The sequence below is a fragment of the Pipistrellus kuhlii genome, unplaced genomic scaffold, assembly GCF_014108245.1.
Source record: "Pipistrellus kuhlii isolate mPipKuh1 unplaced genomic scaffold, mPipKuh1.p scaffold_m20_p_51, whole genome shotgun sequence".
Taxonomy (NCBI): domain Eukaryota; kingdom Metazoa; phylum Chordata; class Mammalia; order Chiroptera; family Vespertilionidae; genus Pipistrellus; species Pipistrellus kuhlii.
The window spans coordinates 1,709,432-1,733,636 of record NW_023425553.1 but is presented as its reverse complement, the minus strand read 5'-3'; the positions used below and the strand labels follow the sequence as shown (position 1 = coordinate 1,733,636).

The 24,205-nt window shown below is 39.3% G+C and overlaps 1 protein-coding gene and 1 pseudogene across 2 annotated transcripts; both read right to left on the bottom strand.

The window, feature by feature from the left end:
• Positions 1-422: 422 nt before the first annotated feature.
• Positions 423-3,557, bottom strand: LOC123651425 (annotated as a pseudogene).
• Positions 3,143-13,271, bottom strand: LOC118706470 (BTB/POZ domain-containing protein KCTD12-like). Of its 2 annotated transcripts, XM_036415810.2 has the most exons (3): positions 13,149-13,254; positions 11,261-11,433; positions 3,143-5,067 (listed from the first exon to the last, which is right to left on the bottom strand). In XM_036415810.2, exon 3 carries the CDS (start codon positions 5,059-5,061, stop codon positions 4,183-4,185), a length of 879 nt encoding a protein of 292 aa, XP_036271703.1. In that variant the 5' UTR covers positions 5,062-5,067; positions 11,261-11,433; positions 13,149-13,254; the 3' UTR covers positions 3,143-4,182. The 2 variants fall into 2 exon arrangements, with proteins under 2 accessions (XP_036271703.1, XP_036271707.1); XM_036415814.2 differs by lacking the exon at positions 11,261-11,433 and having other exon boundaries at positions 13,149-13,271.
• Positions 13,272-24,205: the final 10,934 nt, after the last annotated feature.

Below are 24,205 nucleotides of genomic sequence, written 5' to 3'. Positions count from 1 at the left end.
AAGGATCGAGCCTGCAACCAAGGTATGTGCCCTTGACCGAGAATTGAACCCACCCTTCAGTCCATAGCTGACGCTCTATCCACTGAACCAAACCAACTAGGGCTGTTATATTTCTTATATGCAGTGATGGCATCATCCTTCTTCTTTTTATTTTATTTTTTATTGATTAAGGTTTTACATATGTGTCCTTATCCCTCCCTTACGCTCCCACCCCCACTCATGCCCTCACCCCCCTGTTGTCTGTGTCCATTGATTAAGCATATATAAATGCATACAAGTCCTTTGATTGAGCTCTCCCCCTTACCCCCAATGTCCCCTACCTTCCCTCTGAGGTTTGGAAGTCTGATCAATGTTTCTCTGTGTCTGGATCTGTTTTTGTTCATCAGTTTATGTTGTTCATTATATTCCACAAATGAGTGAGATCATGTGATATTTATCTTTCTCTGCCTGGCTTATTTCGCTTAGCATAATACTCTCCAGTTCCATCATCCTTCTTAACAAAGACCATTTCTGCTGCCCCAGGATGGACCAGCCGAGCCGCTTCAGGGCTCCACATACACAGAATTCTCAGCAGTATCTTCCTCGATGACTCTAAGGTGCAGATTAGTCACAGTCATCTTGGTGCCTTCCAATGTGCTAACAACGGGCTCAGCAAGCAGCAGCTCTTTAGAGGAATCCTTCTTGTTCAGTAGTGTCCAGACATGCTGGTCAAGGCTTTTGTTCCAAGATAGGAGAGGAGAACAGGAGCTGTGTATGCATCATTCTGAACCACTTTGGTGAGAGAGAGAGCATTGGACACGGAAAACTTGGAAATGCTCAACTCGGGCATGTGGTGGAGTAAGCTGCCTGAGGCTGGGCATTTCATCTGTTTACTAAGAATGGGAGCTGCAACGTCATCATCTTCATCCAGGCTGTTTGACCTAGTGATTATTGACAACGTTACCCCTCATTCCAGCAGGATGGGCACGTGGTGGTTCTGAAATTTAACTAGTTAACAGAATTTCTGGAAGGATCATTTCTTTTCTGTAGCTATCAACCAGACTCAGTTTCTAGTGCCTCCAACACAACAGCCTTGATAGAAAGTCATTTATAATATCAACTATAGTTTGAGCAATTATTTATAAGCACCAACCAAACTAGTGACTTTCAAATGAAAACAAATATGTAATCATATGCCTACCCAGTGAGATCTCCCCTTAGTTAGCCTGTGAGCCATCCTATATTCTAACTTCTTAATGAACTACACAATCTGAGAGATTATTACAATTTATTCCCTCTCATTCCCCCATTACTTTATTGCCAGTTTATAGGAGAGTAATCTGATTGGGCTAATACAATTATAATTTGAAGAACAGATGACACAGTGTTTTGGAATTAATTTGTAACCCAAGAGGACAGTACATTGATGACAGGATAAAAGTGAGTAGAGCAGTAGTCCTGGTTCTAAATTGGGTTACAAATCTTCTCTAAGTACATTTCTAGGAGGCGAGCCCAAGGCATGAAGCACCAGGTCACGTTGCAAATCTCTATATCCTTATGGCCTAAGTGTGGTATACATACCAGTATAACATAGGACAAAAGATAGCCTCTTCTCTACTGCCCAACAAAGCCACTGAGGCCTGGAGCATACCATAAATATTTCAGAGGGGATAGAGCTACTGAATGTATTTAAATAAAACTGAAACTGGACTTACTAGCAATCTTTTTAAAAGATTGGATTAACAGTGCATGAGGGATATAGGAATTGTAAAAACCGTAAGAATGGTACACAAATGACTGAGTTTGGGAAACACCACTCCATAGCATCTAAAATGTTGCCCCTCCAGGGCAGTAACTTATCAGAAGGGTATTAGCAAAGCTACATTGGAAGATCATGAAAGATGGCCCCTGACCACATTATAGAATCATCACTTCCATGAATAGTCGATCGGTCCCTGAGACCTTTGGAAATCCTTATCAAAGAGTCTTTTACATGTTATACTCTTATTGTTTACTATGTGTCAGGCATAGGGAGTAATCCATCTAGAAATGTTGATAACAGTCCTTTGGTTGCCAACACTCACAGTGCCTTCCACCCATTCAGACTCTCTCTTAAGCAACAGCTGATCGGGATTTTTTGAATTAGGGTGTCACTAAAGAAGTTAACTATGAGAGAATGGCTGAAAATTTATGCTCATGGAAGGGCTGACATGTCTGTTTTATGGCAGGTACAAGCTGAGAAAAAGAAGGTGATCCCAAGGTGTAGAGAGAAATATATACAACTGACAGACTCAGGTGACCAAAGGAGAAGTCAAATGGCCTCTGACAGACAAGATAGAATGTCAGTTCCTGATATCTTCCCAGATCATTTGAAATTTGATTGGACTTCATTTTTTCCCCTTGCACTCAACAGGACAGGTGCATTTATAGAATGTCTACCCATTCACACCCCTGACACATGTACTTTTTATTTTTCTCAAGACACATTGAATGGGTTTTGGTTCCTTGCAACCCAGAGTCCAGACTAGAAAATAAATCAAAAGATAATAAATACAATAGAGACATGGAGTAAATATAAGTCATCAAGGAATAAATAAAGGAACCAGAAGGCCATTTGATCATTGACTTGCTATAAAGCTATTCAGAGGAGATAAAGGTCTTTGAAAATGAGCCCTCAGTTTCTTTTTCTTGACTTCTCATATTCTCCAGCAATTCAGAAATTTGTATCAAACTAAGGTGTTTTCATATGAGGGTTTTTCTTTCAACCTGTGAATAAAGGTCATTAGTAGGGATTCCAGAAGATAAATTTTTATATCCTTTTTCAAAAGTTCACCTTTTGTTCATCTTCCTCCTATTTCTTCTCCACTCCCACCCCAGACACACACACACACACACACACACACACACACACACACACTCCACCAAAAGTTAACAGTTGCCATACATCCAAATATTTGACTTAGTGAAAAACAAACTACTACATATATGAATTTGTAGAAAGCAATTCTTTGCTTAATCTTCTCTTAGCTACATGCTTTTGCGTTTCAATTCTAATAAATAAAGTGATATTTTGATGCAGTCTTTTACCATTTGCAACAGCATGGATGGAACTGGAGAACATTATGCTAAGCGAAATAAGCCAGTAGTAGAAAGATAAATATCACATGATGTCACTCATATGTGGGATATAATGATCAACATAATTTGATGAACAAGAATAGATCAATCTAGAGACAAATGGTAGGGGAAGAGGCATTAGAGAGCAACCGAAGGACTTGGATACATGCATATTAGCATAACCAATGGAACACAGACACTGGGGCGGTGGAGGCTTGCCTGGGGTGGGAGTGGCTGGGGGGTGTCATTTGGGGGAAAAGGAGACATATTAAAACTTTAGACAATAAAAATAAATATAAATATAAATAAAAAATTAAAAAATAAAAGGGCATACCTACTCATGCCTGTGTAATAGTCATGATGCTCACCCTCACTCTCCTTTCTAAGTAAAGGCAATTCAAGTGCTAAGCCTCCTGTTCTTGGCATTAATTACTTTTGTTAACTGTTGTCTTTACACCCATCTTCTAATAAGAATAATTAATAATCATAGGATTGATTGGCCTTTCTATGAACCTCCTGGAAGATGCCTGCCAGTTTCTTCCATTCCATCTGGACAAAAAAGAATAGCAATAACAGTTTACAAAGCATATTCACATTTACTGTAGGGGGGTCTCGACTTCAGAATAAGTATACACGAAGCTTTCTTTCTTTAGGAGAATACAAACAGCAAGGTATATAAGCAATTCCAAGATGTGGTGCTGAGAAGTAGTTTGGAAACCATGGCTTAGCATTTTTCAGCTAACTAACTAAATCCTGTGGGTTTATCTACCTACATTCACTCAAGAAATACATCTCTACTATTTATAGTGATGTACATGCACATATGCCTGTGCATTGAATATTTTTCATGAAATGACATCCAACTTCACAATCCAAGACTGGTTGGAAGCCAGATAGGATGGTATGTGTAAGAAGGAAGTTACCAAAAAAAGTTCAAATGGTTATGGTGAAGAGAATGACATTGTCCAAGATTTATAGGTCAAAAAATTAATCTGTTTATTTCTAAAAGTGATAGTTGGCACAGGAATAGAGAAGGGAGAGAGTTGGCTGTTTGGTTTGTATTTTCTGGGTGATTTCTTTTAAGTGTCACTCCCGGCAGAAAACATATTCAGTGTAAGAGGTCCAGATCTTGTCATCTGTCTGATCATGGGTGATAGTGCAGGTGCCAGTGGAATTGCATGCTACCATGTGAAAGCCAGCATCAGCTAGTTTGTCAAAGGCTTGTTCCAGAAAGTTAAATTTGAGGTAATATCGAGAAGTGTATCGCTCAGGAGGACGGTCAGGGTCTCTGCTCTCATTTAGAGTATCTCCAAATACTTCTTTGGCCAATGAGATCTTACCACACACCATGATTCGGGCCACGCGGCGGAATTTGGCATCTGTTTGGCTATCCCGACCCAGAGTATAGGAGCCTCGATAGCCAATAGTGATGAAACCTGCCTTCTTGAGGTCAGAATGAGTATTTGCTGTCAGAGCTGGCGGGTTACCAGGACCACTAACTTGGATGTTATTATTTGAAGAGAGGTTACATGCGATGTCAATGTTGGTGGAAAGCTCTTCTAGATCACTTTGGCATAAATCATTGCCAACTGAGTTGACCATGTTGATTTTAGGAGCCAACATCTTCACTAACTCCGGTAGCTTGAAGTACTCTGCTTCTCTCTGGAGCCGACCACACTCTGGAAAGTGGTCAGGAAGCACCAGTTTCCGGTCTCTCATGTAGTCTAGCACATAGCGAAAGAGGAAACCATCCCGGTCTACAAAAAACCTCCCTTTGTTGTCCTGGATTAGGGAGCAAGGATTCTTTTCACTGAACATTTCCCAGAGCAGGGATCCAGGAACACTGACCAAAGTGGGATAGCGAGTGATGTACACCTGACCACCCACATTGAGTTCAACAATCTCAGGAAAATGACTGAAATCCTTGCTTGATTTGGTACAACTTGATTTCTCTGGCATGGCCATATTGATCTGCAGAAGCAAAAGACATCAGTTCTAAGTAAAAGTTTACAGTATAGGGATTCTGTTTACAAACATTATTTTTCTGCACTCATGTACACTATATACCAAGAAAGTCAAGCAAACCATAATCTTTTGCAAATTAACTATTTTTAACTTCAGAATGGCAGAAAAGAAAAATTGCACATAATTTAGCCCTGCAATTATATTTTTAATGTCCTTCTGAATGTTGAGTGCATCAAATGATCACAATCCTCAATTCATGGCATGTTATCACAGTCCATGCAGGGACTTCCTTGTGGTGTTTGTTTATTTGTTTTGGTTATTCTGTTTTACTCTCAGTCCATTCCCATTCCTGTCCCTGATTCTACCATAGGCTGCCATTTTGAGGTTTAGTGTATATCCTTCTATGCATATATATTCTTGATGTTATTGCATCATACATTTCAGTCTTCATTTATACATATTTATACATTTTTCACTCTCAGCACTATATTGCTCAAATTCCTTCATGTTGCTATATGTATACCTAATCTCCTGCTTCTAACTGTGACATGACACTCCATGGTATGCACCACTATGTTTTACTATCTACTCTCTCAGTAACAGACACCCAGATTGGCTCTAACTCCTTGCTCCAATTTATACTCCTGTGCGTGTTTCCTATGAACCTGTGAGAGAACACATTTAGACCATATAGCCAGCAGTAGTATTTATGAGTCACACTGTATGCATATACCTAATTTGACTACTCAGTGACATATTGCTCTCTAAAATGTGCCTTGTCTTCATCCCAACTTAATCCGCACATTCCCACCATGACTTGGCATTATCTAGATATCTAAATTTTGCCACTCTACTGGGTTTATAGTGATACCTTATTGCAGTATGAGAAAATTAATTATAAAATAAAGAATATAGGCAACTATTGTAAGATCATAACTTAGTATCTTCTCAAATGTCTACTCATTCCTCACCTTTTTATATCCCAACTTCTGCCCCTACCATTTTACTAGAACCACTGTTTCCAATAAAAAAAACATGGTGTGCTCATCACCTTTCTTTGTTCCCCATTCTCCTTTATTGATTTACTAGAGGCCCCAGTGCATGAAATTCGTGCATGGGTGCGGTCCCTAGGCTTGGCCGGTGATTAAAGCATGAGCGTCTGGTGTGGAAGGGCAGGTCCAAGCTGATCTCTGGGCCCTGGGCAGCCCAACATAAACCCCCCTTCTGCTTGAATCACAGTGCCTGAGTCCCCACATGGAGATGTGGTGAGCATGGCCAGGCACTGTGGGCTGAGTGCGGGGGGGGGGGGGGGGGGGGGGGTTCCTTGGCGCATGAGCCCTGGTGTCCCAGGGGAGGGTAACAGGGGGAGTAAGAGCGAGTTCAGCAGACACCCTGCATTCTCACCGCACCTCCATCCCCATCACCCCCCGCCCCCAGGTAGCCAATGAGAGGTCACAGCACATTGCCAACACCTGCCATGTTTCATACCGCCCCCTTGTGGTCAGCACACGTCATAGTGAGCAGCTGGACTCACGGTCTCTGGGTCAAACTCCTGGTCAAACCACCACCCAAGGGGACAATTTGCATATTAGGCTTTTATTACATTGGATTACCCTATGTAATAAAAGCCTAATATGCAAATAGATCAAACAGTGGGATAACCAAACAACCAGTTACTATGATTGTGCTGACCACCCAGGGGTGTGTACAGAACATGGCTGGTGCTAGCAGCAGGTGGCAGAGTGCAGAACATGGTGGGTGTTGGCCGCAGTGGGATGGTGGAGCAGGTGAGGAGGGGCACCAGACCAAGATGGGGTTCTGGTTGCTATCATCAGGGTGAGCCTCTTGTGGTTACTGAAAATTATTTGCTCCCACATGCTGCGGTCCTGCCCAGCATTCACACCTGCTGCCAGCACTAGAGTCACTGTTCACACCCATTGCTGGCACCCAGTGCCGGCCTCAATTGCTCAGCACCGTCAGTGGGTGCAAGCAGCAGATACTGGCCCTGATCGCCCCTCAGGGCTTCTCCACCTCCCCCTGCTCCTGCCTGGTGATTAGGGGAGCAGTCACCGCTCACACCCACTGACAGCACCAGCCCCAATTGCTCCGTGCTGTCAGTCAGACATTCCCCAAGAGTTCCTGGACTGCAAGAGAGCCCAGGCTGGGCTGAGGGACCGCCCTACCCCCTCCCCTCCCGAGTGCATGAATTTTGTGCACCAGGCCTCTAGTTGTCCATATTAGACTTTCCTGAGCATCTTCTTACCTCCCAGTCGATTCCAATTGCATCTTTGCCACTGGCTTATCTTGCTTCTCAAACTATCCTAAACTGTGACTATGCAAGCCTCAAAACTGTGTGTGTGTGTGTCTGGGGGGGGGGGGTGGTTCTATCTAATCTCTCACTCAGAGAAATCATCCTCTTAAGCTTTTCCAACTATTATATTTACATATATGATTACAGAATCCTAGCCTCTCACATAAGCTTCAGTTCACTATTAGCAACCACTTGCTGAGTGCACCAGCAGCTCCTTTTTCCAAACCACACTCATGTGCTAGTATGTGAAAGTGTTTTGTAAAATCTAAGTTATTTTAATAATCTTTGTTTTATTTTTCCAGCCAAAACAGGCCATATTTTATGATTTCTTTTGCCGTGGCAATAATATCACACTTTTCCCAGTCTTCAACCTGGAGATTTAGAAACTTTAGAGTCACCTTAATGACCTCATGTGTATCCCTCACTAACATAGGAATTATTGCTTTCTGATGTCTCTTGCATATACATACTAGAACTACCACTGCCACTTCTGTTCTTCACTCTGCACTAATTGATCTGAACCTCTAAATTCATCTGTCCATCTCTAGCTGAGATCCATCCACATCTGCCCTAAACCCTGCCTCAACTTCCAAAAAATATCCTACATTCTATTACCAGATCAGTTATTATTATATCACCTTTGTCCCTGTTTAAAATTGTCAGTGGCTCCACTTTGCCTAAAGATCAAATCTAAAACCCTTATCCTAGAATTCAAAGCTATCTATAAATGAGTTATTTTCTATGGTTAATGATAAGAATACCTAGACTGCATAGGACTTACTATGTGCCAGGCATTGTTCTTAGCCAATAAAGTGGGTACAAATATTATCCTTATTTTGCCAATGAAGAAAATGGTAAATAACTTGCCCAACATTAAACTATTGATAATAAGTTTCTCAGGTGGCATACAAACTCAAGCAGTAGGACTCCGGTGTCCATGTTCTTAATTGAGTGTATCTGTCAAGACCTCTTTACATCTACAAAAATGGTGTGGGTATCATTGCCTGTCTATAATATGTTGCCTTTGCCCATGCCTTTCCCCTTCTAGTCCTTGGTATCAAGTACCAATTCAAGTCTCAATTAAGATTAAGCTCCTCCTCATATGTCTTTATTATATTTGAAATTTTCATTTCACTTTTTACTCTTTGGTGTCCTACTCTTTTACATAATATAATCACAGTAGTATTAGTAACATAGTAACAATAGCTAACATTTATGAAGCACTTAACTATATGCCAGTCATTTTGTATCTTTTTTTCAAAAAATATATTTTTATTGTTTTCAGAGAGGAAGGGTGAGGGATAGAAAGATAGAAACATCAGTGATGAGAGAGAATCATTGATCGGCTGCCTCTTGCATGCCCCACACTGAGAGTGAGTGTGAGCCCACAACCTAGGCATGTGCCTGACCGGGATTCAAACCATGACTTCCTGGATCATAGGTTGATATTCAACCACTGAACCATGTTGGCCTGGCTTGGATCTCTTTTAATGTGATGACTTAGTTAATATTTCTAATAATCGAATGAAGTAACTATTGCAATTTTCATTTCTTAAAGGAATAAGCAGATGCAGTTCATTATACCAGTAATTCCTCATACAAACTAGTGTTTTTAGTCTCCACTTACTAATTCACCCTTCCATGATAACTAGAATTATCTTTCTCAAATGTAAAACTGATTATGGCTTTCCTTGCATAAACATTGTCAAAGGCTTCTCAAAGTCTAGAGAATGAAGTTCAAATATATTTAATACAGCATATGAGAAGTTACACACATGTCTTTGCCTTATTTCTGGGCTTTGATTCCAACTATCTTTCCCTTTGATACCCCCAAAATTACTCCAAACGCAGTTCATCAGACTCACCCACTTTTTTATATCTATATTGCTTTAACTTATGATTCCTTTTGCCAAAAATGTCCTCTTTTACTCTACCTACCCCAACCTTCTTGTCCCTTCTTGAGAAATAATATAACATAGTGGCTTTGGGAATGTCTGAGTTTTAATCCCACCTCTGCCATTTACAAGCCTGGTAACTTTGGACAAATTACTTATTCTCTATGAGCCTCAATTTTCTTACAGATAAAGTGGATATAACAAGATTCATAAGATGAGGAGGAAATTATATAAAGTATAATGTATTTGAGGTTATCTTGGGTCAAGCAATGAAAGATTCATCAGTTGGTTGTGGTACTAAAAGTCTTATAATGAGCAGAAACCGGTTTGGCTCAGTGGATAGAGCGTCAGCCTGTGGACTGAAAGGTCTCGGGTTCGATTCCAGTCAAGGGCTTGTACCTTGGTTGCGGGCATATCCCCAGTAGGGGGTGTGTAAGAGGCAACTGATCAATGTTTCTCTCTCATTGATGTTTCTAACTCTCTATCCCTCTCTCTTCCTCTCTGCAAAAAATCAATAAAAATATTTTTTTTAAATAAAAGTCTTATAATGATCCATTAAGATTCTGCTAAAATAGCCAACACTGGTTTGGCTCAGTGGATAGAACATCAGCCTGCGGACTGAAGGGTCCCGGGTTCGATTCAGGTCAAGGGCATGTACCTTGGTTGTGGGCACATCCCCGGTTGGGGGTGTGCAGGAGGCAGCTGATCAATGTTTCTCTCTCACCAATGTTTCTGACTCTCTATCCATCTCCCTTCCTCTATATAAAAAAATCAATAAAATATATTTAAAAAAAGATTTTGCTAAAATAAAACATCCTCTTGAACTGCCCATCCCATCCCTTTCTATCCTTTATTATTGCTTCAGATTGGAAATATCTCTTAGAGAATTTATTATACAGTACACAATAATTATTTATATGCTTGTCCATCCCAAAAAAAAACTTCCAAGTAACATAATATCTTTACTTAGAAATTTCTGGATTCCCAGCACTGTGAGCCTAATAAACAGTGAGCTTATAGTAAGCAATTATTGAATGACTAGAGTAGGGGTGTCGAACTCAATCAGAGAAGGGGCCAAAATCTAAAATCCAGCCTAAATCGTGGGCTGAATGGTTTACTGAACAGTCATAAACTGTCATTGTGATGGAAACGCAGCGGAGTGCAGTGATGACAGTGCGGTGCGGGCCACATTGCAAGGCCTGGCGGGACGGATTTGGCCCGCGGGCCTTGTGTTTGACACATGTGGACTAGAGGCTTAGTGCATGAAATCCATGCATGGGTAGGATCCCTAGCAACTGCTGGCTGGCTGCCTGCCAGGGCCTCAATTCCCCAGCTGCCTGCTGCTGGCCAGGCCTTCATTCATTCCACGCGGCCCCCTGGTGGACAATGCATGTCATAGTAAGCTATTGAACTCCCAGTCCATTGAACTCCTGAGGGGACACTTTGCATATTAGGCTTTTATACAGAGAGATGAGTAAACAACCAACAAACAAATGTGATATCAATTTCATTACTTTCATAATTCCACAGTATGAATCCATTTACAGAAATTCATTTTGATTTTTTTTAATAATATATTTTATTGATTTTTTACAGAGAGAAGGAAAGAGGGATAGAGAGCTAGAAATGTCGATGAGGGAGAAACATCGACCAGCTGCCTCTTGCACACCCCCTACCGGGGATTTGCCTGCAACCAATGTACATGCCCTTGACCGGAATCGAACCAGGGACCTTTCAGTCCGCAGACTGACGCTCTACCACTGAGCCAAACCGGTTTCGGCCAGAAATTCATTTTGAATAGATGTGTGAGTACATAAATCAGAAATATATATATATATACACTAAACCTTGAAAATTTCTGAATGCAAAAAAACTATTATATATTCCCTTTAAAAACAGTAATAAAAGTCAAAGATAGTTGTTTCTCACTGTAGAAAAATATCATTTTATAACACAATTAAGCAGATGAAAAATAGTAGTATAAAGTTGATACCTTTTTATTTCAGATTATTCTTTCTTGATGCTTTGGAGTTACTTTCGCCACTCAAGTCAACTGATGGTTTAAAATCCTATGAGTCAGAGTCACGTTCAGCTTGAGGAGTCAAGGTGGGTAGTCTATGTTAGAAGAGGATTTTTAGCTAAGTCCTAAGGACAGAATCTTCATTTCTGTAGAAAGAAGTCAAAAGGGAAAAATTTAAGACTAGAACTGCAGTAGATCCTTAACTGCCACACCCCTGTGGCACAACCACAACCATATTTTAAACCATAAATAGAAATTTTACTCTGGCCTAGCTGGCGTGGCTCAGTGGTTAAGCGTTGACCTATGAACCAGGAGGTCAAGGTTTGAATTCTCGATCAGGGAACATGCCCAGGTTGCAGGTTTGGTCCCCAATGTGGGGGCATGCAGGAGGCAGCAGATCAGTGATTCTCTTTCATCATTGATATTTCTATCTCTTTTCCACTCCATTCCTTTCTGAAATCAATAAAAATATATTTTAAGATAGAAATTTTACTCTGAAAGACATTCATAAGACTATTTTTAAAAGTTAGGAATTTCAAGTCCTTTTAAAGAAGAAAATGGGAGCAGTTGTCCCAATAATAAAAAATATCCAACTCAAAACAGCCTCTGGTGTATTATCATAGCATGAAGTCAGAAAGGACATTTCCCAAACAGAAATTAATATTTCTCGTCTGTTTTGCATGTATTTTTAATGTAAAAATATATTTTGCATATAAAGTTCTTTAAATATTTTCCCTTCCTTCCCCCATCCCAGTATTTCCTGTTCTGCTAGCTTACTGAAGAGGAAGCCAAATAATTGTTCATTCAATCTAACCTTTCCTCAAGTCTTTTCAATGTTTGTTTGGGATATAGCCCTGTAATGTCTCATTTTTTTTTTCCCTCCTGCACATAAACCTCAGGCTGATAATGGCTTGTGGTTAGCTGCTCTCATCAAATCAAAGAAGTAAAAATCTCTGCAAGAAGGAATTAAAAAGAGAAGATGTGAAAGGTAAACAGTTTAAATCAGAGGATGAAATGTTCAGCTCAGCTATATGCTACAAGCCAGGAAAAGCTGAACTTGACATTTAAATGTTTTAAAGACACTGAAGAAAGTAGCTAGTGCATTGCTTGCTTTTTGTACTCAAAGAATCCTGCAACCAACATGCAGTGTTTTTAAAAGAAAAACGAAGTCAGATAGATCAAAATCCCTGATTTCTACCTGAAAATGACAAGGAAGCATTTTCTAAGGAAATGAGTTTATAAATGACCTATTTTCAATTTTATTAACCCCTATAACTCTGTGTCCTAATATCTCCTCTTTTCTCTCTTTCCCTCTTTCTCCTCTTTTGACCAGTGTGTATTTAAAACACACTCACTTATAAAAATGAACCCATCAATGTTCATTTGAAATGTGATCCCCACCTTTTATGTTGTTCCAGTTCAAATTGATTACAGAAAACAAAGTAGTGACAGCTGAAGTAGAAGTGTAAGCAAAAGGAAACAACAACTCTAATAAGAATTAAGAAAGTGTCCTTTCCTACTTGAAGGAGAAAACTCTCAGCAGCATTCCTAGCCCTACAAGTAGCTTTGGTGGATGGTTTTTTGTCTGTTCATAAAATGAAATGCTAGTACTGAGATGGTTTAACAACTCAAAATAAAGACAAACAACCAAATGATAAAACAAAATGTGAATTTTCAGAATTCCCTTTCAGGGAAGAAACTTGCCTGCTTTTGGATCTCTAGGCAGGTTTCACATCAGTCCTGTCTCAGCACACAGAAAGAACATACAGTCATGCTCATCCCCAGCTCAAATGCAGAAGCTCCAGAATTCCAGAAGCTGTGGGCCAAGAAGGAAAGGTAAAGGGATTAGTGGAGTAGTTACCTTGAATCTCCAGCCACTGGAATGTTGCCAAGCACAGCCTCAGTCCCTCTCTGCAAGCCTGGCTCAATTTGTGAACTGTCTTCCTGCTCTCCTCCCTCTCCTTGGCTGTGTGCTTAGAGCTCAGTCTGAGTTTCCCCTTTTAACACTAGGGAGTTTGGAGAACCTCCCATCCTGCTATGACATACTTGGCTCCCTCCCCAGACAGCCTCCCAGATGGAAAAGGCAGTTTGAGGAGGAAGCAAAGTTCAGAAAGGGAGAAGATGATGGTGGTGATGCTAATAAAAGAATATCACTTGGGGATAAAAGAAACAATTTTCTGACCTTTGGTGATTCAAAAAAGAACAAATAAGCATTTAGCAGCTGCAAATGGTGCGTGTGTGTGTTTTTAACTAAAGAGTTGGTTGAATTTTCAACATGGATGCACCAGAGATGTTTGTTTTAATAACGTTATTTCAATAAACACTCAAATGACATCCATAGTTCAAATAAATAATTTACTAAGCACTTATTATGTATCAGATACTGTGCTAAATGCTGAGGATAAAGAAATAAATTAGTCACATATGGCTTATATTTTAGTCTAGAACAGTGGTCGGCAAACTGCGGCTCGCAAGCCACATGCGGCTCTTTGGCCCTTTGAGTTTTCAGCAAAGGCCAGTTTAGGAGTACCCTAATTAAGTTAATAACAATGTACCCAACTATATAGTTTAAGTTAAAAAAAAATTGGCTCTCAAAAGAAATTTCAATCATTGTACTGTTGATATTTGGTTCTGTTGACTAATGAGTCTGCCGACCACTGGGCTAGGAGAACAATTTGTGAACAAATAAATTCAATATAAGTTAGTGTTATGTTATGGAAAAGGTAGGCACACAGAGCTGTAAGAACACAAAGGCAATACTCCTACTGTAGTTCATTTAGGGGTTCCCAAAGACTTCCTGGAAGACATGTCTAAACTAAGTTTTATCAGATGAATAATAAATTAGTAGGGAAAAAATAAGTAGGAAAAGCATTCCAGGAAGAAAGAGCAGTGTTAGCAAAGTGGAACATGTTGAAAGAGTATATGTCATGTATTAGGAACCATTTTTTTTTTAAACATTAGAATAAGGAGAGGCAGGATTTTATAATCCTAAACTCTAAATTTCTTCCAATTATCTCTGTAATCCAAGTAGAGAATGAATAAATGATCTAATATGGGTAGCTCTAACTTAATGATTGCATTTCACATGCAATTTCTCTTTTTTACCTCAAGTTAAATTACTGAATTCAAATGTGGAATAAAAAAAAAGGAATTACGAATTTTGCCATGGCTAGGTCTCTCTGAACCTTGTACCTCTTCTCCATCAGTTAAACAGCCAAATGGATTCCTGAGAAATAATGTTAAAAATGGTGTGATTTGGGGTGAGGTTACCTTTGTTTATAAGGAACAGAAAGCCAGACTCAACAATAAGGGGCTATGTGTTTTTCACATAACAAATCTTTAGGTAGGCCAATTGTACTATTGGTATTTCAGTAAATACATGACTTCATTAAGGATACTTTCCGTTATTATGTTCAACTGTCTTTGACATGTAACACCCTTCTCGGTCACCAAATGGCTTTCACAGATTCAAATATTGTAAAGTTTCACAAAAGACTCTAAAAACCTGCAAATGAAGAAATCTCTCTCTCTCTCTCTCTCTCTCTCTCTCTCTCTCTCTCTCTCTCTCTCTCCTATTCTCCTATTTTAGGAGTATTTAAATAATGACAAAACAAAGAAGGATGTATGCAATATTATCAAATTATTTAGAAGATAATGTATTTGGACTTTCTAATTATAAGATCTCATTATCTATAGCCCTTCCAATATTTATTGTTAAGGTAAAACAATCATTCCCAGGAGCATTACCTGTTCCCCCAGTAGATATTCCCACAGATGACATTGGCCCTGATTGGGTCATATGCCCACCCATGAACCGATCGCTGGTAAGAGGATTTAGATAACAATCATATGCTTAAATCAATCTTAATTTTTTAAAATGTATTAGGATTTATTAGGATGACATAGGTAAACAGCATCTTAGGTGTCAAAAGTTGAGCTTCTTCCCCCAATTGCATTGGTCAGGAAAGAACAAAAACTTGCGCTATAGCACCACTTACTGGAAAACAAAAGAAACACCTCTACTTATCAAGCTGCTGAATTGTTCAAATGAAAATGGTACCTAAATAGGAAAGATGTTCACTATTTCAAATGCACTGGCAGAGACCAATCTATCAAGTACCATGAATAACCATAGTAACACAGTATCAAAAGGAAAATGACAATTTTCCAGGATTAAACTCAAAGACATGGAAGATTATAATCGAAATGACAGAGAATTCAAAATAGTAGTCATGAGCAAACTAAACAAGATACAATAAAACTCATAAAGACACCTCAATAAACACAGAAATAAAATTAATGAACAGAAATATTTTACCAAGAAGATCAAAACTCTAAACAAATCTAAGCAGAACTTCTAGAGCTGAAAGAACTCAAATAAAATGAGAAATTAATTGAAAAGCACTGGAAATATAGAATATCATATGAAGCAGAAAATTTGCAAGCTCAAAGACAGAAATCTAGAAATGGTTTAGGTGGGAAAAAGAGTGGACTGAGATTTTTATTTATTTATTTTTATTGATTTCAGAGAGAGATGGAAACATCAATGATGAGAGAGTATCATTGATTGGTTGCCTCCTGCATGCCTCACACTGGGGATCAAGCCCGCAACTCAGGCCTGTGCCTTGACCAGGAATTGAACCTTGACTTCCTGGTTCATAGGCTAGAGCAGCGTTTTTCAACCGCTGTTCCGCGGCACACTGATGTTGCCGGGTGTGCCGTAGGTGCAGACAAGACAAGAATTTTATAATTTTTCACTATTTTGTTTACTTAATATTTCATAATAAAGTAATTATAAAATACTTTCTTTGTGTTTATTTGATTCCTATTCAAGAGAATTACTTTATATATAGTCAATATAGGCACAGAGTTAAATTTTTTAACATTTTCTAATGGTGGTGTGCCTCGTGATTTTTTTCATGAAACAAGTGTGCCTTTGCCCAAAAAAGGTTGAAAAACACTGGGCTAGAGGACTAATACATTTAAATTAAAGAATCCATTGTTCCTTTGCTGAGTTCTCCCTTTGCAGTTGTAGGCAGGTGCCATATGAGTCTCCATCAACCTGCATAACACTGTTCAACCTGCTCTGGCAATTCCCTGACACTTCACCTCACCCAATTTGCAGGCCCACCCGAACCACTTCCAGTGTCTTTTCCATAGAAATTGCCTGTCTTGGCTCATGTGTTGGACTTTCCTCAAATCTCTCAAAGGCTCGCAAACCCCAAACAAGCAGCCTCTGGCCTGGGCATGCCTTTACCTCTTGTTAAGTAGCTCCACACCTGGCATTAGAAGCAGCCAGCCTTGGTTCACAGCTTAGCCTCTCCCAGCACCTCCAATCCCAGCACAGGTGGCCACCATCTGAACATAACTTTTCAGCTCATTTCAAGTGGCCATGAGCAAGGCAAAGGCAGTGGCTGACTTTGGTCTGCACTTCCTGAGAGGCCCAGAGCTGGCACAAGTAATTCCAAAAATTTTATGGACCCACAAAAGACTGCAAATAGCCAAAGCCATCTTTTTTAAAAAGCAAAGTTGGAGATATAACACTAGCTGATAACAAACTATGCTACAAGGCTATAGTACTCAAAGCAGTACGGTACTGGCATAAAAACAGAAATATAGAAATTATTCAGATGGAAAAAAAGAGAGGATTAGTATTTTCTTTATTTACTTTTATTGATTTTAGAGAGGAAGGGAGAGGGAGAGAAAGATATTAGGTCTAGTAATAATTAATGTCGTTTTCTAATACTTTTTTTAAATCAAATTTATTTAAACAATACAACAAAATTTAATCAACAATATAGTTGCTGTTGTTTTCTACTACTTGTGCCCAATGCTCAGGAAGCATTTTAATCCCTCTGTTGTAAAATTCTTGTGATTTTGATGCAAAAAATTCGGTCAATGCATTTTTGAGGCATTCTTCATTATTAAATTTTTTTCCAAGAAGAAAGTTTTGCAAAGAACGAAACAAATGGTAATCGGAAGGGGCAATATCAGGAGAATATGCAGGTTGAGGGAGAACTTCCCATTCCAACTGGCGCAGTTTTTCAGCAGTGATTCTTGCAGTATGCGGTCGTGCGTTACCGTGGTGAAGAATTACGCCCTTCCAATTAATCAGCGCGGGTTCTTTTTCTCTTAAAGCTTGGGCTAACCTTTCCAATTGGGCACTATACACTGCACTTGTAATGGTTTGGTTAGATGGTAAAAGTTCATAATGAAGAATTCCTTTAAAATTCCACCAAACACACAACATCACTTTTTTCGCATGCAAGTCAGGTTTTGGCGTGGGCTGCGGAACTTCATTTTTGTCCAACCATTGAGGCCGCCTTTTCGAATTAACATACAGCACCCATTCTTCATCTCCAGTAACAATTTGCTCTAAAAACGGCAAACGGTTTTGACGAGAGAGGAGCGAACTGCAAATTGTGACTCTTTGATTACGGTTGTTGTCGGTCAACTCATGAGGAACCCATTTTCCAAACTTTTGGACTTTGCCAAGTGCACGCAATTGATTGGAAATTGTTTTTTGTGAACAATTTAAAGTTGTCGCAAGCTCTTGTTGGGTAATTTGAGGATTTTGCACCAAAAGAGCTTGAAGAGCTTCTTGATCAAAATTGGACACACGGCCTCGACCACTCTTGTCATCTAATGAAAAATTTCCCTCGTGAAATTTCTCGAACCAACGCTGGCATTTTCTGGCGCTAACTGCATCTTGACCAAGAGCACTACAGATGTTTTTTGCAGCCTCACTTGCTTTTCTTCCTAATTGGAACTCGTAAAGCATGCAGTGCCTAATATGCTCTTCATCCGCCATCTTCTTAGCCCTAGTTTTGCAACAAAAACCAAACCAAACACAAACTTTTTCAAGCAAAACTTGTTCATTGCACTTCACACGTTCTGTAGATACCACGTGTTTGAAGGTTATGTCAATACAAGTCAACGCCAAGCAAGATTTTAAACGAATGTTTAAAAACGACATTAATTATTACTAGACCCTAGAAACATCAACGATGAGAGAGAATAATTGATCGGCTGCCTCATAAAATCAATGGAACAGAATAGAGAGCTCTGAAATAAACCCTCTCATATAGCGCCAATTAATCTATGAAAATGAGACAAGACTATAAAATTGAGTAAAGACAGTCTCTTCAACAAATGGTGTTGGAAAAACTGGACAGATGTATGCAAAAAATAAAACTAGACCACTTGCTTACCCTGTGTATAAGAATAAACTCAAATAGACTGAAGACTTAAATATAAAACCTGAAAACATAAAACTTTTAGGAGAAAATATAGGCAGTAAATTCTTTTAAATCACTTTTAGAAATATTTTTGTATGTCTCCTCAGGTAATGGAAAGAAAATAAAAAAATAAGGAAATGGAAAATGTACAGCAAACTAAAAAAGTTTTGCACAGTGAAAGCAACAATCAACCAAATGAAGTCAACCTACTCAGTCGCAGAAGATATTGGTCAATGGCACCTCCAATAAGGTGTTAATATTCAACCTGATGGGATATGACATTTACAAATTATTTTTCTGCTAAGGGGTTAATATCCAAAGTATATAAAGAATGCATACAATACAATAGCAAACATATAATAAAAAAGCAATCGTGTCGAAACCGGTTTGGCTCAATGGATAGAGCGTCGGCTTGGGGACTGAAAGGTCCCGGGTTCGATTCCGGTCAAGGGCATGTACCTTGGTTGTGGGCATATCCCCAGTAGGGGGTGTGCAAGGGGGCAGCTGATCAATGTCTCTCATTGATGTTTCTAACTCTCTATCTCTCTCCCTTCCTCACTGTACAAAATCAATAAAATATATTTTTTTAAAAAAGCAATCGTATTAAAAGTGGACTGAGGAACTGAATAAATATTTTCCAAAGAGGATATACAGGCATACGAAAAAAAATGCTCAATTTCACTAATTATTAGCAAATGCACCTCAAAATCATGTGTCACCTGTTAGAATGGCTATCATAAAAAAAGATAACAAGTGTTGATTATAGCCATTCAAATGGGTGTGAGGGGATATCTCAGGGCGGTTTAATTTGCATTTCCTTGATAATTAGTGATGTTGAGCATTTTTTCACATTTCTTTTGGCCTTCTGTATGTCCTCTTTGGAGAAGTGTCTATTTAGGAACTTTGCCCATTTTTTAATTGGATTGTTTGCCTTCCTTTGTTGAGTTGTATGAGTTCCTTATATATTTTGGAGATTAACCCCTTATCAGATGTATCATTGGTGAATATGTTCTCCCGTTCAGTGTGCTCTCTTTTTATTTTGTTGATGGTTTTCTTTGCTATGTGATAATAGCCATCTTATTATGTGTGAGATGGTATCTTATCATGGTTTGGATTTGCATTTTCCTACTGACTAGTGCTGTTGGGGATGTTTTCATGTACTTATTGGACATTGGTCTACCTTCTTTAGAGATGTGTCTCTTCAAATCTTTGCCCATTTAAAATATTTAATCTTTTGAATTTTAAGTGCTCTTCATATATTCTGGATACCAGATGCTTATCAGTTGTGTGATTTGCAAATATTTTCTATTCTGTGGGTTCTTACCACTTCTATGGAAATGTCCTTTCATCCATAAAAGTTTATAATTTAGATGAAGTTCAACTTATCTCTCTTTTCTTTTGTTGTTTGTGCTTTCTACATCGTATCTGTGAATCCATTACCAAATCCAAGTCATAAAGTTGTGCCCCTGTTTTCTTGTAAAAATTTTATATGCACCCCTATGTTCATTGCAGAGTTCTTTACACTAGCCAAGGTTTGGAAGCAGCTCAAGTGCCCATCTATACTAAGAAAAGGGTAATATGCTAATTAGACTGAGGGACCTTCCAGACAGATGTCCTTCCAGACAAAGTCATGGTGGCAGGGCCCAGGCAGAGGCGGTTAGGGGCGATCAGGCCAGGAGGGGAGGGCAGATGGGGGTGATCAGGCTATCAAGGGGGACAGGTGGGGGCAAGAAGGTTGGTGGGAGGTAGTTGGGGGTGAGCAGGCAAGCAGGCAGAGTGGTTAGGGGCAATCAGGCAGGCAGGCAGGTGAGCAGTTAGGAGCCAGCAGTTCTAGATTGTGAGAGGGATGTCTAACTGCTGATTTAGGCCTGATCCCACAAGGTCCCAGATTGGACAGGGTACAGGCCAGACTGAGGGACACCCCCCTCCGGGCACGAATTTCATGAACCAGGCCACTAGTCAGTAGATAAGTGGATAAAAAAAAAACCTGTGGTACATTTACACAATGGCCATAAAAAAGAAGGAAATCTCACTTTTTGTGACAGCATGGATGGGCCCAGAGATTAGCATGCTAAGTGAAATAAGGCAGTCAGAGAAAGAAAAACACCATATGCTCTCACTTATATGTGGAATCTAATGAACAAAGTAAATAGACCAACAAAATAGAAACAGAGGCATGAATACATGGAACAGTCTGACAGCTGTCAGAGGATGTGAGTTGGGGGAACTGAATGAAAGAAGGTGAAGGGATTAGCCAAAGAACATAAATGCATAACCCATAGACTCAGACAAGAATGTGCTAATGGCCAGAGGGAAGGGGGGCAGGGGGGCTGGATGGAGGTGGGCAAGGGGGGGAGATGGGGACATCTGTAATAATATCAATAATAAAAATAAAATTTAAAAAAAATATGGTAAATCCATAAACTGGGATTTTGTAAAGCCTTTAAAAAGACATTTAAAAATGAGAATAAAGAATGTGTTATCTGGAAAACTTGCCAAGCTGTATGGTTAAGTTCAAAACAAAAGAAAACAAAAAGCTAAGTATAAAAACTGGATATTTTATAGAGTTCTTAAAAATTTCTAGTTAAATAATACATTAAAACCTAAAATAAAACCAAAACATCATATGTGTATTGTGAAAGAAAAGAGCCACATGCTAACCTGACAAGCTCAGGGAAGGCCTGCATGGCAGTCCTGCAAATCCAGAGACCTAAGATAACCACAAAAGATGGTTTGAAAATTAAATATCTAACAGGTTATAGTAGGTAGTCATGTCCCAGGTATTTCACCTGGGACAACTTTGATCTACTTTTACTGAGTCCATCTGCCTTCTTGCATCTAAGATAACAAACATATCTGTGAGATGTCTGGGTAACTTGTAGCTTCCTTTATACCCCAGACCCCTCAGGGCACAACAAATCGCCTGGAGACATTCCCTCATTGTTATTGTTATCAAGTTAATTGTCAACTGTTAATTACGTTAGAGTATCCTGTATCCATCTCTGTGAAAGAAGCTCATGTCCATCATTTAACCTTTTACCCTATCCCAGAGGTTTCCCCGCTTCGCTTTGTCCCACCTCCCTAATCTATAACCAACGAATTTCATGTAACTAACCTATGTCCCTTTCCTTTGATTGCAATGTATAAATATAGGAAAGTAACCCGCCATTCTCCGGAGCATTATCTCAATCCGTTGAGGTTCTGCTTCCCGGCATATGTCGACAGTTTGGCTCAAATAAAATCACAAAAAATTCTTTACAGGTTTCAATGTTTTTTGTTTGTTTGTTTGTTTGTTTTTTCGTTAACAGTATTCTCCCTCCAAGTGATTCTCATTTTTCATTTTATGAGAATGTTGCAGGAACTCCAAGACTCTTGTGTCCTTAGATATGTCCTTAGGCCAAGGAAGGGAGAGGAGGAATATCCCTGCAAAAATGTCAACATTAAAAAAAGTTTTCTAAACCTTTATTGTTAAGAGTATTACAATGTCCCCCCATTGCCCTCCTCCAACAGGTTCCTGCTTTGTCCCAGGCCTTCACCACCCTATTGTCTGTGTCCATAGGTAATGCATATATGCATATAAATTCTTTGGTTAATCTCTTCCTGGCCCACCTCCCCTCTTCCCTTTGAGATTCAATTGACAGAGAAGTCCTTTATATTTCCACATTGAAGAGAAAAAATCTTGACCTTGAGATGAAAGCTCATTTCCTAAAGAAATCACAATGAATTAACCAACTTCTCAATTTAAAAAAATATATGAAAACAGATTAACGTCACCCAGAGGTGAGCTCAGCTTTGTTCTTTGTACTCTCTTTGGGCACTTGAAATTATGAAAGAAATTCAGATCTACAGACCCTTTTAAATCTGGTTCTTCAATTTAACAGTGCCCCCTTCTGGTTCCATGATTCACATTCTGCTAATTTGTCACTGTTGGGAGGTGGGGGCGAGCTGGGGGGGAAGCTTAACATGGAAAACATGATGGGGAGAATTATTTTGAAACCTCAAAGTACAAGGCTTTCGTTTTCCATCTTGCTGTGACAAAATAAATGAGCAAAAATCCTAATGGCAGTTGGGAAATGCTAAGGAGAGGGGGAAAATGAAAAGCTATGTTTAATGTGTGTGAAAAGTTTCTGGAGGTTGTTTGTACAACATTGGGAATATACTTACCACTGCTAATCTGTATACTTAAGGAGGTGTGTTTTGTTATATGTATTTTACCACAACTAAAAATAAACTCCCTTGAAACAGAAAGAGTGCAGGTTGATGGCAGCCTCTCTAAATTGAGATTGTTGTCACCTCAAATCAAATGTTTATAATAAATCAAAGCCAGCTGGATTTGATATAATTGTAAATTCCCGTAATTTCACTAAAATGGGCACATATTGCTCTTAATTTACTAAAACTATAGCTATAAAACAACTGCATTTCAACTTTTACTCTTAAAGTCTCTAGTCTCGAGGATTTGGAGACCCATGTAAAAAGATTGTAAAACTGTCACTTCACTTACTTTGGGAAATAATAAAATATTCTTTCATATAAAAAAAATAAAGACTCAAAGTTTGACTTCTATTGGGTCAAAGGCATGACATTTCCTGAGATTAAAAAAAAAAATGCCCTGACCGGTTTGGTTCAGTGGATAGAGCATTGGCCTGAGGACTCAAGGGTCCCAAATTCAATTCCGGTCAAGGGCATTTACCTTGGTTGCTGGCACATACCCAGTGGCAGGAGGCAGCTGATCAATATTTCTCTCATCGATGTTTCCAACTCTCTATCCATCTCCCTTTCTCTCTGTAAAAAATTAATAAAATGTATATTTAAAAAACACTAGGAAAGGGACAAGTGGGTGCTAGTGGGCTGGGTTATGACACTGTTAAACATCCTACAATGCACAGGACAGCCTCTCCCCACCTCCCCAAGAACCATCTGTCCTCAAATATCAATAGTGTCTAGTGTGAGAAACCCTGGGTTACAGTTCTTCCCTCTGACTTTGGCCATTTTTCTTAGCCTTTGTGGCAGGCTTCTCTTCTGTCTCTAATGACTCACTTATTCTGCCTTTAGCCCACTTCTCTATATTTTCTCTTGGAGATAGCTTCCCTTCTCACGATGTCAATTACCACATCCATGTTACTGATCCCCACATCTATCCCTGTCGTCCTAACTCCTCCTCTAGCTCTAAAACTTTTTTCTCTTGATTCCCCTTCACATATTTCTCTTAACCTATTCATAGAAAACTACAGGGTCATTTATATTCCCAACATTTTCTGAGCATCTAATTTACATTAAAGGCTGCCCTGGTACTTGGAGGAAGGCAGAGATGGTGGAGATGCAATCATGGTTAATAAGCGCTTTAATTGCATTATATCTGATTATGGCATTAGTTCTGCAAGGGGAGGGGGAAAGCATTATCTCCTGGAAAGTAATGTCCCAAGTGTTTAATCAACTACTTAAATATCGCAAAGTTTGCTTTTAGCAGAATGTTCAAAGTGCTGTTATATTTTGATATTAAGGATTGAACTATCCTCTCTTCCTTTTTTTAAATTTTTTTTTTATGAGAACAGTGCTGGAAATGTGAGGTCCAGTTCCTCAGTAGCCAAAGGGGGATGGGTGTGAATGTTGAAGTAAGTTCTAGTAGCCTCTTCTAAGCCAATTTGCACCCCCGCTTCTGGTTGCTACCGTATATCAT